Below are 16,489 nucleotides of genomic sequence, written 5' to 3'. Positions count from 1 at the left end.
GTGGAATTTTCTGCAAAATAAATGCAAAGAAACAAAAATAATCAAATGGTTATAGAATCAGAGGAATTTAAATTAAGTAAAATAAACAAGGCGCTTCCATTTATATTCTCAGGGAATTTCTAAGTCCTTGGCTTAAGACCTACTTTACTATTTCATACTCTCATGCATTGCCTACACAAGGAAGCCCTCAATTAATAATTAAAACATAAGGTAAAACGAAACAATAGTACAATAAATAAAGAGCAGAAGATGAACAATCAGTAGCTAATGAATAAAATCATCTCCAGTACTGTTAGGCACAACAAGGGGTCCTTCCCAAAATTCCACCAAGATCAATCTGCTTGAAAAAAAAGTAGTTACTTAGACCTCAAACTGGGCAACTTTAAGATGCATGGAATTCAACTCCCAGAAGCCCCCCAGCTATTACTTTAGGTAATAGTACTATAGAAATCACTTGAAAGAAGTGGTTTGCAAAGTGCATTGCTCTGACTGAAGCACCTTCCTTCAAAGCATTAAAGCAGCCATGTTCTTTGCAAACCTTACACTAAAGCTTTGAAAGCTGGCCCCAGCTGACACACATATGTATGGATATAGAGGTAACACTTCTACTGGAACTGCTAGTGAAGTACAATGGCAGAACCTGCTCATGCCCACAGAGATAGCAGAGGCAACTGTCAAAGCAGTGAGGTCAGGCACAAGCCATGCCAAGGATCCCAATTGTTGTAATGCTTCAAAGAGAGATTTTTCATTTGTGCTAACCTGTTTTGGAATGCCTTTCTGTGACAAGAACACATGAAATTGTATCTAATAGCAATCAAGAAAGCTCCCAATAACTGATTATGCCAATGGATTGTCTTATCATTCTGCAATGGTCTACATATTCTGCTCACCACTCAATTTGCCACATTGTTTAATTTTTTGTGGCTGTTCTTTAAATGACTTATGGTATTAATGATATCAGTGTTTTGTACTCAGTGAAAATTTACACCTGTCAATTTTCAGCCAATGAGAATAAAACGAATAAAATATAAACCTACCGCTTAAATCTATTCCAAATCTATTTAAACACATAAATCTTTGCTATTATTAATAGGGTGGCATGCCATAATGTGGGACGGGAAATATAAGGCTCATCAGTACTTTCAGAATCACCATATTAGCTGGGCACTATTAGACGTGTAGATAAAAATTAAAAACTTTAATTATATAGAAATTCTCAATTGGCTATCCATATTAGAGATATTCATGCACCCCAAATTCATAAATTTAGGAAGAGTAATCACATATAAAGATATCTTAGACAAGAATGGAGACCTGAAAACAAGGAAAAGATTATTAGAAGATGGTATAGAGTTGGAATGGTGGGCATACTTACAAATACAGTCGTGATACAGAAAAGACAAAAAAGAACCAGGGATAAAATTAGAGCATACACAATTAGATAAAATCCTTCTAGGAACAGAAGATCAAATGATAAAAAAGATATATCAATATTTATTAGAACAAGATTTGTTAGAGGAACAGGTAAAAGAAACAATGTTAATTTGGAGAAAAATTTTTGGTTACAGTATTGACCTAGATAATTGGCAATCATTATGGGATAGAAACAGGAGGTTAACGCTAGCCACCTCATATAAAGAAAATCTATACAAGATGTTTTATAGATGGCACCTTCCCCGTACTAGGCTAGCAAAAATAGATAAAAAAACCTCACCGACATGCTGGAAATGTAGAAGGCTTCCAGGGACTTACTATCACATGTGGTGGGAATGTTCAAAAGCGCAAAATTTTTGGCATCAGATAAAAAATTGGCTGGAAGAAATACTATTACAAAAAATTGATTTAAAACCAGAAATCTTCTTATTAGGGATTATTAATGATAAACTCAGCAAAGCATCTTTCTACTTACTATCGCATATTTTAATCGCAGCAAGATTGGCATACGCCCAAAAATGGAAAAGAAAGGAAACCCCCACCGAAGAAGAAATAATAAATAAAATCTTATCCTGCGCCGAAATGGACAGGTTAACTCTAGAAATTAAAAATAAAACTGAAACGGAGTATTATGAAATTTGGAAAAATTTGTACGATTGGTTAGAGATAAGGAGGATCGCTGAGATGATTTCGACTGATTAGTTGATATCGTAAGGACTTCTTATTAACACTTATATTAGGACACAACTGAAAGATATGTAAATACAACGTTGATGACTGAAAGAGGGTTTACCCAAAAAATTACAGATGTTATATGTACAGTTTGTTATACTCTGTCCTGTTATAGAATGTACTTTAAGTTTCTGTTTTTCTTTCTGTAACATAAGGTAATACTAATAGCAATGTTGTAGCCAGGAAAGTTGAATCATGTCTGCTTTTGTTTTTAAATGTACATTTAATAAAATTTGTTAAAAAAAAATCTTTGCTATTATTCTGGTAAAAATTACTACATTGGGTTGCCGATCATTATGCACAATACCATGGATTCTGTATTCTCTAGCAAGAATTCTCTCATCAGCTGAGTGGACATTTTTTTCTTCTAAGGCGTGGATGTAAAAATAGAATGTGTGTGCAAGGTATGTGCAGTACAAGGTATAAAGCTGTGTTTTATCATTTGCTCCCCCAGTGAGGGCAGAGTGGGGACTAATTATAGGATGCATGCCTGTATCTCACTTTCTCACAAGCCCTATTGTTCTGTCCACTCATTCACTAAAGTGGGGGAAAGAGAAAAGAAATCTTCAGCGAGCAGGTGGTAATCCTCAGCATGGGCCACTGGGTCTCTCTTGATTGGATTATATTGCTGAGAGCCACTGAAGAAAGCACCAACTTCAAATACTCCATCTCCTCTCTTACAAGGGAATCATGCTCCTAATACCTTGTGATTAATCTCTAGGATAGGATCCACAAGGCAAAGAAATTAACAGGAAATGTTCCTTGGGTCTAAACTGCCACTGCAGTGAGAGTATGGAAATTCTTTTCTTTTTTTCCTTTCTCAAAATGCCAGCCAGTAAAACTATTCCAGAGCAGCACTTTAAAGTCTGAAAGTCATCAGCTAGCAATAAAACAAATTGAAATACTACATTTACCTTTGGGGTAGGACAATTTTTTGATAAATGACCTCGTTTATCACAATTTCTGCAAATGACGTTTTTGTCCACTGTGTAGTATCTGTTGTTATGTCGCATTGAAACGTAATTACCAATCTGTGCCTAAGGAAACAAAAGGATTTTATTAGAAGTTGAAAGCTTAATGTTCTGCCACCCTAAGCTTTTACAACAATCAAGCCTAAAATATTGAATTTTTTAAAGAAAAGTGTTTATTTTTATAGTTCTTACACATATACACCCCTCTAGAATCAAGATAGGCTTCCCATCTATAAATAAGTAAATATTTTTGCAGGACTGTATCACGTCCTTTTCAAAGCAGGTTTTAGAAGTTACTTTTTTCTAAAACTCTTGCCAATATTATTTAATAGTGGCATCTTTTACAAAACAATTTAATTTAATTGGGAAAATAACTAATTTACCAATGAATGTAGAAAAGATATTATTAAATTACCTGCATGCATAATATGCCATGAGAAAACATCTACTGTACTGCCAACAAAAAAATAATCCTTGATTTTTACACTTAGATCAGAAATTTACAACTCTGTCAATATACAGTACCTTAATATTCAAATAAAACTGAAAATCAAAAGTTAGACTATGACTTTAAGAAAAAAAAATCAAGGATTTATTTTTTCAAATATGAAAAACTTGACTTTTCTCAAGAAACAAAAGTATTATTCTATATTTCCATATCCTGCTCTCTTTTAAAGTTCCATATAATTCTGATATTCCATGGTTCGAGTTAATGCTCCGATTTCTTATTACACACCACTTGCATTTTACATCTGTGCACACAGTTCCTTGACCTTTAGTTTTAAGCCCTAATACCTGGCTCAGTATGTGCTCCTCTAATTAAATAACATGGTCACTATCAACTGTAGTCTTTTGTATTAGAAAGTCAGTAGGTGCCCATTACTGCCATTGACTATTCTGCATCATCCACATAAATAATAAATTCTCAGTAAGAAATCTTACTAGCTATGAATTTTTTTAAAGGAAAGAAATAGGTTCAGGAGTGCATCAGTGCCTTGAAACCATGACCGGAAGCTGGAAAAAAAAGCAGTTGCCACATTTGGGTAGATGTTAGTTTATTCTAGACATTCTGCCATTCAACTTGCCGCCAGACCAGTCAAGCAGAACTCCTAAGTGGAGTGAGCAATAGCAGGTTTGTAGGTCTGTGTGCGTGCTTGTGTGTGAGTGTGTGTGTATGTGTGTGAAATCTGCAAGAAAATTCACCTGTAATGAAGCAGAAGATCCCTCCATCAGCTTTTCTGCCTTCTTCCCATCTCTCTCAGCTTACATTGCTACAACCCATGCCATTGTTTGAAATTTTATGTGAAAGTTGTTTTTTTTTTTAAAAAAAAATCTTCTATGTGGCGATTAAGGAAAATAATTAAACTGTTAACAGCAACTCATGTTATTCTGTAGAGTACTTCCAATTATTGATGGAGCATTTTTAGGATAGCCATGATAGGCAAAAAAGAGCTTGAGAAAACAGATTTTGTACTGCTTACCTTTACAGTATAATGCAGCTTGTTTGGCTTGTTCAAATTGATTAGAAATGGCAGTAGATTTCTCAGACTTTGCAAGGGGTATAACATAATAGTAATGAACTGACCTATTGTGAAAACGTTATTCTTTCAATCTGGATTCAGACCTTAATTTGGGAACAGAATCAGCCATGGCTGATATATTACTTTCTGCAACAAGCAAAGGAAGGCCAACTTCATTGATTCTGCTTGATCTTTCTGAGATATTTTATATCATGTGCCAAGATGTTCTGGATCATTTCCAGGAATTAGGGGCTTAGTATGGTAATTTCACTTTAACTTGTAGGGATATTCTGAGGTATACTCAGATATACCTTTGCCAAGACTGGCCATCTTACAGAGGCTTGTGGATTTGTGTTCTCTGTAATGCAGCCTATGCTCTCAATGTAGGCTCCATGTCTTGAAATTCATAAGTTGAGTTGTTTCCGAATGGATTGTTTCAAAGACCTATCTTTTCACCAGATCTTTCTCATAAATACCACTTAATGGTTTTGTTTAATTTGACTCTATCACTCCTTTAATGAATATATTTCACACTTCTTACATTTTCTGCTTTGTTATTATATTTTAATGTGTTGTTATAAACAGCATTGAGACCTAATTGTCTGGGAAGCAGTCTAGAAATCTGAATGAATGAGAGCTGTAAAGGAAGGATCAGAACCAATCACTGGAGAATAATTCTTGTGGCTTGGAATGGATCAATTCTTAAAGAAAACTGGGTTCATTATGGCAGTCCCTCTATGCAGGAATGGGAGATCTGTTGAGAATATTCTCAAGAGTGACTACAGCCAAATAATTCCTCAATGTTCTGGAGAATTTACCAGGTGAAAGGGTTGAGCATTTTGTCAAAGCTGCACTTTTTGCTAAAGAATAGCAAAAGTTTTTTTTTAAGCCACTTACAATATCACTTCTAAACTCCCTTCTCTGACTACAAGAAACTCAGAAAGCATCTTTTCTGAGAACTCCAAGCACTGAAACAACTCAGTTTATGACAAGGTAAGGCAGCATAAATCTCATAGTAAATCAACAAAGCATACATTAGAGAAGCATTTGTTAATAGCAAATATATTTCTTTTCCATCATTGCACTGCATTTGCTATGACATTTATGTTATAAACTGCCCGTTTCAATGATTGGAGTTCCTTAGTTAATTGCCCAGCAGAACTTTTCTGAAGGGTGAGTAGATCTGCACTTTGAGGACCATCTGATTCACAAACACTTTGGACTTTACGCCACCGACCTAAAAGATCAGTTTCCAAGATCAAAATGATGCTTGAAGGAGTCTGTTATGTTTAGTAAGAATTTGTAGAAAGATTACAGGTAATCTTCAACTTACAACAGTTCATTTAGTGACCGTTCAAAGTTACAACGGCACTGAAAAAAGTGACTTATGACTGTTTTGCACACTTATGACCATTGTAGCATCCCCATGGTTAGGTCCTGATCCCCGAGGATTCCATTCTCTTCCTTCTGATATGTAACCATCACAAATTATAATCTAGAGATCTGTGACATGGTGTCAGCACTGTGCTGATCGCAGCTCTTTATAAATCCTGGGAAGAACAGAGGCATGGATGATTAAATAAACCTAAGATGAATTTTGAGAAGACAACGGCATTGTGGCCAGATGGATTTTAAGTAGTTTAAATACTTAATTACTTATTAAGTAATAAGTGCCATATTCAATTTAATTGCCCAATTATGATAGTGGGCAAAATGCATACCTTAATAATCCAAGAATGGATGGTATTATTATAGAACATGTTATGTAGCTCTATTATGGAAGCTTGTCTGGAAGTTTCAGCTTGGACAGAAAACAGTTTACAGAAAATAGGGCAACTAGGTGAGATCAGTCCTCTACGTATAGCACAACATTACTTAAATTAAACATATTGAGGAATAAAACCTTATATAAAGCACTAATTAACACAATTATATAATATATCTTCTATAACAGAGTTCCCCAACCTTTCCAGCTTTGTGGACCGGCATGGGGGGGGGATGATTTTGATTGTGTGGTAGGCAAACCCGTTATGTGCACAGCTCCATTTGCAATGGAGTATGCCTGCACGCACTTGCCCACTGCTCACGCAAGGTGGGATTCATGTCCATGCACTCACCTGCTGCTTCGGGCGGACCAATTTTAAAAAGCTCAGGGCTTGATAAGTGGGCCATGGCCTGGTGTTGGGGACCCCTGTTTTATAAGGTTTTAGAGAACATACAAGAATCCTCAGAAGTGTTCATGATTTATTTTTTCAGTAATGAAAGGACATTAATAATACAAAATACACAAAATGCAATATTGCACTAATGTACCTGTAAGTCTTTATCACCTATGGTCCATCCTGTTCTATCTTCTCCTGCAAAACAATTATTTGGAAACAGTTGAAATTGATTTGAGGAACTATAGGATTTGTCTTATTAGGAGCAAGTTAATGAAAGAAAGTTACAGATTTTACCTATTTTATCTACACAGTATCTAATCTGGTGAGATAGGTGGCATATAAATTAATAATTAATAATAATAATCGTAAGCAATGTATTTTGGGACAATATATATAGTGTTTTAATACTAAAATAGTATTTTAAGGCATATATTCTGCTTTAATAGCACATCGAAAGCTTCACTGCACCAGAATCTTAACGACAGAATAAAATAAATTTTACAATGAATGTCCAGTGACTTTCAAGAGTTACTGAAAGTATTTTGTAACATAAAAATATAACTGGAATACCAATTATTATTTGGATGGTTCTAACGTGGACACGTCGGACGTTTGATATTATTCTACACATTTGACATAATATTCCTTGTCAATTCTGTATTTCTTTTTTAAGTAAACCTTTGAAAGCAATCATTGTAACTATTTGCTAGCAATCTATGTATTTATCATTAAAGCAACCAGATAAATATCAGCTTTCAGTTGGTTGATTAATATGTAGTTTTCAAGTTATAAGAAGCTCTTCATCGTTTATAGTATAACATAAATATTTATCTAAAATCTTTATAGATTGCCTTTTGGAACACATATATAACTGGCAGCATCCAACAAAAGATAAATCCAGTTGAGATATAATGAATGAATAAAAATGTAAGAATCCAGTATAATAAGGAAACACCATGACTCAGGAATTAGTGTTATAAAAACCCTCTTAGAGAAAGCCAGATGGAACAAATGGATTTTCAAGGATATTTGAAAGCTTGTACAAAATGCTCTTTCATAGTGCCAAAGAAAACAGCTCCACATCCAGGAGAACACCAATAAGAAGGCCCTTGACTGGCACTCAAAAAAGGGCCTCTTAGTTGATCTTTACAGAAGGATCATACAATTGAAGGCAGTCTTCTGTATATCCCGTTTAAAACTTTAAAAGGAAGTGAATACAAGGGAAAACAGTCTTCTATATATCCCCAAATTGTTTAAATCTTTAAAAAGTTAACATAAGGGCTTTAAAAAGAACTCGGAATTGCTTTGATAACCATATCCAATTGGTGCAAAATTAGTGTAACATTTTTGGACCCTATTTACACAGATACATAGTGCACTAGTATTTTTAAATCATTTTTATAAGTGGGTCACATTTAGCCTATATGGGTAATCAAATGTGAATGGTCACTATTTCCCAGACCAGATGCCAAACCACAGGTAATGTAGATATTGCCTGCTGTTGCTCCCCAGCAATAATACCAGAGGATTATTGCCATTCATCCCAAAGATAACAGTGGCATATAGCCAACATGAATAATAGGCACCGAATTTGCATAGTGTTTTAAAATAACAATTGGATTGAGTTTCCAAATTCCAAAATTAAAAATAATATGCTCTGCGAAAATGTAGCTTCCTTTATTATCCTACCTCTGCCACCATTCATCTTCATATTAGTACTAGCACTATAGAAGATGATGCAAAAATGCCTTATCATTTTCCCCATGGGAAATAGCTATATTAATTTAATTAAAGTAAAACACATTCAAATCAAGTTCAGATTAAAATAGTTTTTGTCCTACCCCACAGCTTTTCTTATGCAGTCCCTAGCACAGCCCACAAAGATATAGCCCTCAGGTCCAAGACAGCTGCTCCTTCATTTAAAAACACAGCTATGTCTACAAACAACTTGACAATTTTAAATATCCAATTATTCATACCAAAGTACTGGAATATGCCATGTAACAAAGTTGACTTATCTTTTTAAATGGCATGCCTTAGTCAACTTTTCTCTGATTGTCCTACAATTTATTTACATTTTTCTTTAAGGATACAAAAACAAAAGCCTTGAAATTTTTGTTCTTGAACTGTAAATTGAAGATATGACCCATAGCTATTATTTCTTTCTATTTTATATATGTCATATTTCTATCAAACATTTGCTGATTAATGGGGGGCAGTGTTTGCTTTCCCCCCCCCAGCAGTTTTACATTGATGAACAATGCTGTTTATCATCAAACATGGCTTTCCCAGCACAGCTGTTCCGTTATCTCACATTTTACAACCTGTATTTTATTCTGTAACTCTTTTTGATCTTTGCTGGAATTAATTGTGTAGCTTATAGACCAGTTTTCTAAACAATTAAGTTCATTTCTATCCAAAACGCTATCCTCTAAAGCATTTACAATCAAATTTTACTAGTTTCTTTATGAGAATGTCATGTGGAACTGTGTCAAAAGCACTGCTAAATTTGATTACGCTGAAGATTATATCTACTGCATTCCCTTTATCCACTAAACCACTTATCTAATAAAACTCAGAGATTAGTCTGTACCGGCATGTATTTCTTACATTTACAATACATTACTAGCAACCATTTCTAAATCTTTATCCCAACCCATTTTGCAAAGTAAAAAATAAAATCCATTATGTTAAAGTATTTTAAATGAATAAAGTATTATTGGTTCAAATAGCTTTCTTTATTATTGTTTTCTTTTATTGTCCAAAAACAAAAAAAAAATGATAGCAAGCCAAAAGTACAGTACATGCTTGTACAGTGGCTTAAATAACTGCACTACTTATCCTACATTGTTGTTTTTTTTAAAAAAAAACCACCACATGTTTTATTACATTATAGGGTATAAATAATAACCAAGTACAATGATATTTATACAATAGGAACTAAAAACTAATATCATAATGATTCATTTAAATCTGTCAAAAAATGTATGCCAATGTTAAATATGATTTGTGAGGTATAAATGAACAGAGTTGCTTAAATTCTACAATTAATGCTGAAAATAATTTGCGAAATACACTGAATGATTTTGTAATATTAAAATTTAGATATTTCAGCCTAATGCTAAAGTATCTACTGTATTGTTATTGTTGTTTATGAATATGCAAGAAAAAAGGAGGGAAAGGATCTGCTTGGAAAATGTAAATAGATATTTAGTTGCTGACTTCTTTCTTCTCTATACTCTGAGTGATTTATAGTGTTTTTAAACAATTAAACCCCCTTAAAAACCCTACTATAAACAACTGTATTTGCCTTGCTGAATAATGTTTGCATGTACTGTTTGTTTGTACTGTTTGTATATGCTGTTTGTTCCATCACAGTTGTATGTTCGCCAAATTTTATCAGATGTATTATATTTGCATCAGATCTTGAATGAAACAGGTTGTTAAGCAATTAAGATGCATACAAATATTTGGGAAAAAATTTTGTAAGTATATAGGACCATGTCTGATAACTCTGTATTTTTAGAATTACTTTTACAATGATTCTTATTAAATATATACCCAAAAAGATTTAGTTGGGATATGTTGTATAGTCTATTCAGTATACTCAAGACTGCATTCTGATTTGTGCTGCTGAGTCTATGCAAAGCATTGTTAATAGGATTCTGGCCTGCCAAGTCGACTACCATAGTCTTAACTCCTTGTGACTTCATGGACATAGTTATGCAGTTTTGTTGGCAATAGAAATGGCTTCCCACTACCTTCGTAAGCTAATCTACAATCCAGTAATTCCCTGGTGGTCTCCCACCCCACCTTCCAGCCTCAGCAGGTCTAAAATGGTCTTGATTTTCTAAGGTCAGACAGTGAAGTCCTGGGCAGGCTCTAAAAGCTTTTTATGTTTAAAAGTTGAAGTATCTTTTAAAAAGATGAGTTCCTGCCTGTTTTACAATATTTGTTTCACAAATATTCATTAAGCAGTTGCAAGAAATCAGAGGATATAATTTTTCTGGAATACAAGATTATGGTATTCTCTAACAACATTAATTAATCAATCTAACCAATTCTTCTTTATGTTGTATTAGAACTTTAATGAAGATATAGCTAATTAAAAACTGAAGTAAAATCTTTATGGATTTACTTTGTATAGTTTTTTTCCCCAAAGGACAATATTTGGCTTTCTGCACTTGTAGATTTCAAACCAAACAGTATTTTGTACTAAAAGTAGGCCGAGATTCAGAATAGTGTAGAATATAACTTAGTAATCTGTATATTTTTATATCCAGAAAGGTACTCTGAATCTTTGAGGACCATAGAAGAAAGTGATTTGAGTCTGGGGTTATAAGAGGAAGGTGGGATCAGGAAAAAGCACTGAAAGTTTTCTTCTCTAAATTTTTTTCTCTGTTGCCTTCTGTTGCAAGGTAACTCTTTATCCAACACTGTGAATCCATCATCTTCTTAAAAATTTAGCATGAATAAATACCTGCAGATCAAAGGTATTATAAAAACTATAAAAACCACTGCTGATAGTTATCATTCCCAACTGGTAACTTCTGACATTAATTTTTATTTTAAGAGTATTCCAAGATCCCTTTAACTGGTAATAAGCATTTGATTAACTATAAAAGAGTTAATCTACTGATGGAATGGATTCTTTCTTAATACCTTATTAAAAAAATAACTGAAGAGCTTCATAAATTTCCTATAGCAGGATTTAAGTAGTTTCTGGAAAGACCCATTTAATCATAATTTTATTGTAACAATCACACATTTCTGAGAATCTCATCCCCAGTGTAAAGGGTTTTGCAAATTCTTTAAAGTGTTAATGACAAATTCTTAAGTAGGGTTATCTTTTTTTGCTACTTTTTTGCAGTCTTAAACAATCAGTGCAAGAGATCACTTCAGTTAAAAATTTGAAATGAAATCATTTCAAGTGTTAATATTGGTAGAATGACTACTAATTTTTATTAAATTACAAAAAAAAGGAACAATTTTTTAAACAATCTTATGCTGCCTGATGGTTATATTTTTGAGGGCTATAACAGAGGGCGGTTAGAATTTAATCTCTATTCAGAAAATAATATTATTTAATCCAAACATGCAGGAATTATAATTTAATCCAAATAAAGACCTATATATCAAGCAGCCAGTTGTAATTTTTTTAAATAAAGCTTACTAAATGTTGAAATATGTGCATTTTCACTACATATTCCTCTATGTATTATGGTAATTTATATTAACCTAAGCCTCCATTTCAATATGTCTGCAGGAAATATTATATGAAAGAACGGTACTATCTGTTGATGCCAAATATACACATATTTGTAAAATGCTGCACTTTAGAAATGTGTCACAACTTGCAAAATGAAAAATATATCAAATAAATGACTATAGACACTCCTTGTTTTGTTTTCATTTATTTTGCATTTTCAAAATATGAAGCTCTTGATAAGTTAGGTTTTGTAAACAGGTAATAATGTTTACACACAAGTATCAATAGTTGGTATTTTTCAAAATTTAGTATAACATTTGGAGAACAAAGTAATCTCTCTCTCTCTCTTTTAGTAGGTACAAGTTTGGGGACCACAGGAACAGTTAAATTCATGGCATGGTTGGTCTACCACACAGTCGGGGGAATTCTTTAAATAGAGCCTGTCACTCTCTTTGCCCATCAATGGGATTTCCTTCTCAAACTGCTGATTCGTTCAGGTACACAACAGAGGAAATTTCAGTTAACCTTTGTTTCACCCCAGGGAAAAATCTGTCTGAGAAGTATAAAATGAATAGTTTAAAAAAAGTAAGTAGCCAAGCTTCAGTGCTATTCTTTGTAGCGTTCACAGCAGTCAGACAAAAATAAAACAAATGCTTTTACTGTCCCTGGAGAATAAATGATATAATGCACAATTTAGAATCTCTGTTGTCTGTTTTTTTGTTTTCAGTTCATAAAAAGGTAAACACCAATCAGATCAGAACTACTGCTTTCTGTGCAAGATTGTTTTCCTCAAACCATTATCCAATAGTTATATTTTTTGTTACAAAAACAGAATAAAAGCTTCTTGAGTAAATAAACGTCAGAGTTTCTTATGAGTGGGATCTCCTGGTGTGTCCTCTGCATTCAAGAACACAGGGTGCCAACAATTTCAACGGGGTATTTATTTTTCTTTATTTGTTCAATTTATTTCCCTTTCATAGAGGAGTCCAAGGCAACCTACATAGTAGTCCCTTCTCTTATTTCCACCCACAACAACAATCCTGTGAGGTTGGGCTGAGTCAGATTGGCCAAAGCCACACAGGGAGTTTCTATAACTGAGATGTATTAGAACTGAGTCTCCCCAATGCCAATCCAATACCTTAAATACTATATCATGCTGGATATATTAATTAGAAGTATACAGTAAGATTAATCAACCAACAACTGGATATAAAGACTAGAGAAAGGGTTTCTATATAAGGAAATTTAGATGGAAATAGCTCATGTTATACACATTTCCCTCATCTTAGAATAACCTCCTAGTTAAACTGTCAGAAAATCTGCTTTTAGGTTCTCTCCCAATTTAATAGTATCTCGAAATTTTAATAAGGTGCTGTGGGGGTTTTTTGGATGCAGTTCAGGATTTTTAATAGCTGTGAAAGTCATATGCTAATATCAAAATACAGAAAATCAACAGAGAAGCAGAATATAAATTGAATGTGTAAGTGTGCATTGGATCCACCACAAGCTATACTTTGCATTTAAGCTAGCATCAACACAAAGAGGTGACTGAGAGTCAATCAATCCCATATCTCACAATCTGTTACATCACTAGATTAGCTCTAATATGCATCTGAAGAGAGGAGGAAGAAGATTCAGTTGTTAGAATTCAATTGTATATGCAAAAAAAATATATTCTAAAACCAACTCCAAAAAGAATGTAGCTACATCAAGTACTACTGTTGAGTATGATGTGCACTATTGCAATGTGATCAACATTTTGTCATGTGTGAAACCTGTTTGTGGGTATGGGTGTATAAACACATCATACACACGTGTGTGTGTGTGTACCCACATATACATACATAAATATATGTACATACATATATGCATGCTGGCACTAGCTCCTATTGTGAAGAGGGAGAAATAGAATTGCATTAGATCCACAAAATATGGGTTTTTGTCTTGTAAGTTTCAAAACTCAACAATAACCACAACATAGAAGCACTATCTGGTAAAATTATTGTATTAAAGTTCCTACCCTATCCTGAGCAGTAAAAAAAAATAATAAAAAATTAATTGCTCTGCAAATTAATTCACTAATTTTGTTCACCTTAGCATTTCCAACTTCAGAAAAGCTCACATAGCTGAAATTTCTTTTTAAAAAGTTTGTTATACAAAATACATACTTCCTCTCAAATCCATCAGTGCTTCCTAATCAATTCTCAGTTTATTTTCCATACACAATGTTGTCTATATTGCTTGCCCACAGGTGTTTCATCTAATCGTTAAATTCTAACCACAGAAAAAGAAAGAAAAAAGAACACAAGAGGAAGTTAGAATGGATTACCGGTATATCTTTTGAGCGGATGTTCTCAAAAATCTTTTAAAGACTGTCTCTGAATGCAATGGTTAAAAAAATCCATTTAAGTCCTTTGAATAAGTTTTTATTCTCACTAAAATTCTGAAATTATTACTTGAACAGTTAACTCAAATAATATATCTTGTATTTTATGCATGTCCCTGAGTTGTATAAAAAAGATATGATACAAATCTAATAAATCAATAAACAAGTGAACTGATTCTATTAAATCCATTTCCCTTAGATTCTGAATTCAAAGTAAAATATTAGATGGAATTCCATCAACTAATATTTTACTTTGAATTCAGAATCTAAGGGAAATGGATTTAATAGAATCAGTTCACTTGTTTATTGATTTATTAGATTTGTATCATATCTTATGTAATGATATTTAATCATATATATATATATGTCCCTAATTATATTAAAAATGTGAATCCTGGGTATACACATATAGTAAAAATAACAAATAAACTCGATCACCAGGATAAGAATATAAAAGAAACTGTTTAATATACAAGTACTTTTGTATATTAAACAGTTTCGTTTATATTCTTATCCTGGTGATCGAGTTTATTTGTTATTTATATGTATGTGTGTGTGTGTGTCTGTGTGTAATAACACAGTAATAACCACTTTCTGTCAATATGGTCAAGTGTAAGAATTGAGTGAAGGAATAAAGGAGAAATCACAGACACCTCCATATTGTAAGTAGCAAAACAATGGACTATGTATTAAGTTTAATTGAATATTTCCTACGGAAGTAAAAATGCTTGGGACCTGTATGGATCTTTGGACACTATGGTTAATTTTAGTTTGCAATAGGAAGTGAAATTTCACATGGCAGTCTGGAAGATAGGGAAGCCTATATACCTTTGCTGGCCACCTCTGTCCCTTGAATTGTGCAAAGTACAAGTTGTTCACATCTAAGACCTAACTTGCTATTCTAGAGTGCATCTTAGCTAGTCATATCATTCCTCCAATGTATTTGGAACTGCTTAGTATCATTAATTAATGAACCATAGTAAATTATGTTTATACTTAAGGGTATAACTTTGATTTCAAGAAAATTAGTCTGAACCTAAGCATTATTTAAAATTCTCTCTCTCTCTCTCTCTCTCTCTCTCTCTCTCTCTCTCTCTCTCTCTCTCTCTCTCTCTCACACACACACACACACACACACGTACTTAAACAGTTTCTGTTATCATTTAATAGACAAATTTGGATAGAGACACCTTCTGAGATGTGCATAAATGCATATACATACATGCATGCATGCATTTTCAGCATTTTACCCAAATGCATTAAAATTAAAGTCTCTGAAATGCATTTTTCTAAAGTGCTGCTATAACTTTCAGTGTAGGATTAAAAGTACTGGTTCTGAGTAGCAACTTTTCTCAAAGTAAACTGCAAAATCATTCCCATTTGTCCAGTTCCTCAAAGTGAAATAAATCAAAAGCTTATGCAAGATAATACTGCTTCCATGAACATCCAGATGCTGAGAGCCCCAAAGCAATTCTCAGTTTAACATTTCCAAAGGCATAGACTAGTGATCACACGATAGTGGTGATACTCTCTAGTTACCCTTGGCAACCCTTCTCAACTGTAACGAGGCTCTGCCCCTACAATAGCTCACTGGGCAGCTTTCTCTTCACTTAGCTGAATGCTTTGGGACCATCTGCGTCGGTAAGCATAAAAGGCCAGCCTGCCTGTGGGCCCGTCACTCTGAACACCACCTCTCTGACCCTGATTAAATACAACTTTCAATCCTTTTTGTCCTCCCTGTTGACTTCTCCTATTAAGGGAGCCCTCTGACAAAGAAAGCGGAAGAGTGGACTAACTGCCCCCAAGAAAGGTGATGTCTGATACTGCTCAACACAAGGATTAGCAAGCCAATACATAACAAAAGCAAGTTGGGATGAAGGGGGAGGGAGGGAAAAATGGCTTTAGCTAGGTCTTTGACCGATTCAGTGCATACACAATTCAACAAGAGGCATGTTTTGAAAGAAAAGAACTATGACAATATTTTGGGAAGCTACCTTTAACCATCCACTATAAAGCTATGACACTTTTTGAACAATCCTAGGTGCATTAATTATAAAAAATAATCCTATACATAC

General features: G+C 33.7%; 1 protein-coding gene across 1 annotated transcript in view; it reads right to left on the bottom strand.

The window, feature by feature from the left end:
- The window catches only part of ZCCHC7 (zinc finger CCHC-type containing 7), a gene marked incomplete in the record, with an annotated part of 147,572 nt that overhangs the window by 48,286 nt on the left and 82,797 nt on the right, over nucleotides 1-16,489 (bottom strand). Inside the window, 2 exon segments of the mRNA XM_015820229.2 lie at nucleotides 3,081-3,203; nucleotides 6,971-7,014. Coding sequence (XP_015675715.1) covers nucleotides 3,081-3,203; nucleotides 6,971-7,014 — 167 coding nt within the window.

Source organism: Protobothrops mucrosquamatus, unplaced genomic scaffold (genome assembly GCF_001527695.2).
Source record: "Protobothrops mucrosquamatus isolate PMUCROS unplaced genomic scaffold, P.Mucros_1.0 scaffold1096, whole genome shotgun sequence".
In the NCBI taxonomy this organism is placed as follows: Eukaryota; Metazoa; Chordata; class Lepidosauria; order Squamata; family Viperidae; genus Protobothrops; species Protobothrops mucrosquamatus.
The sequence above is the reverse complement of the archived record's forward strand: the minus strand, read 5'-3'. Positions and strand labels throughout refer to the sequence as shown.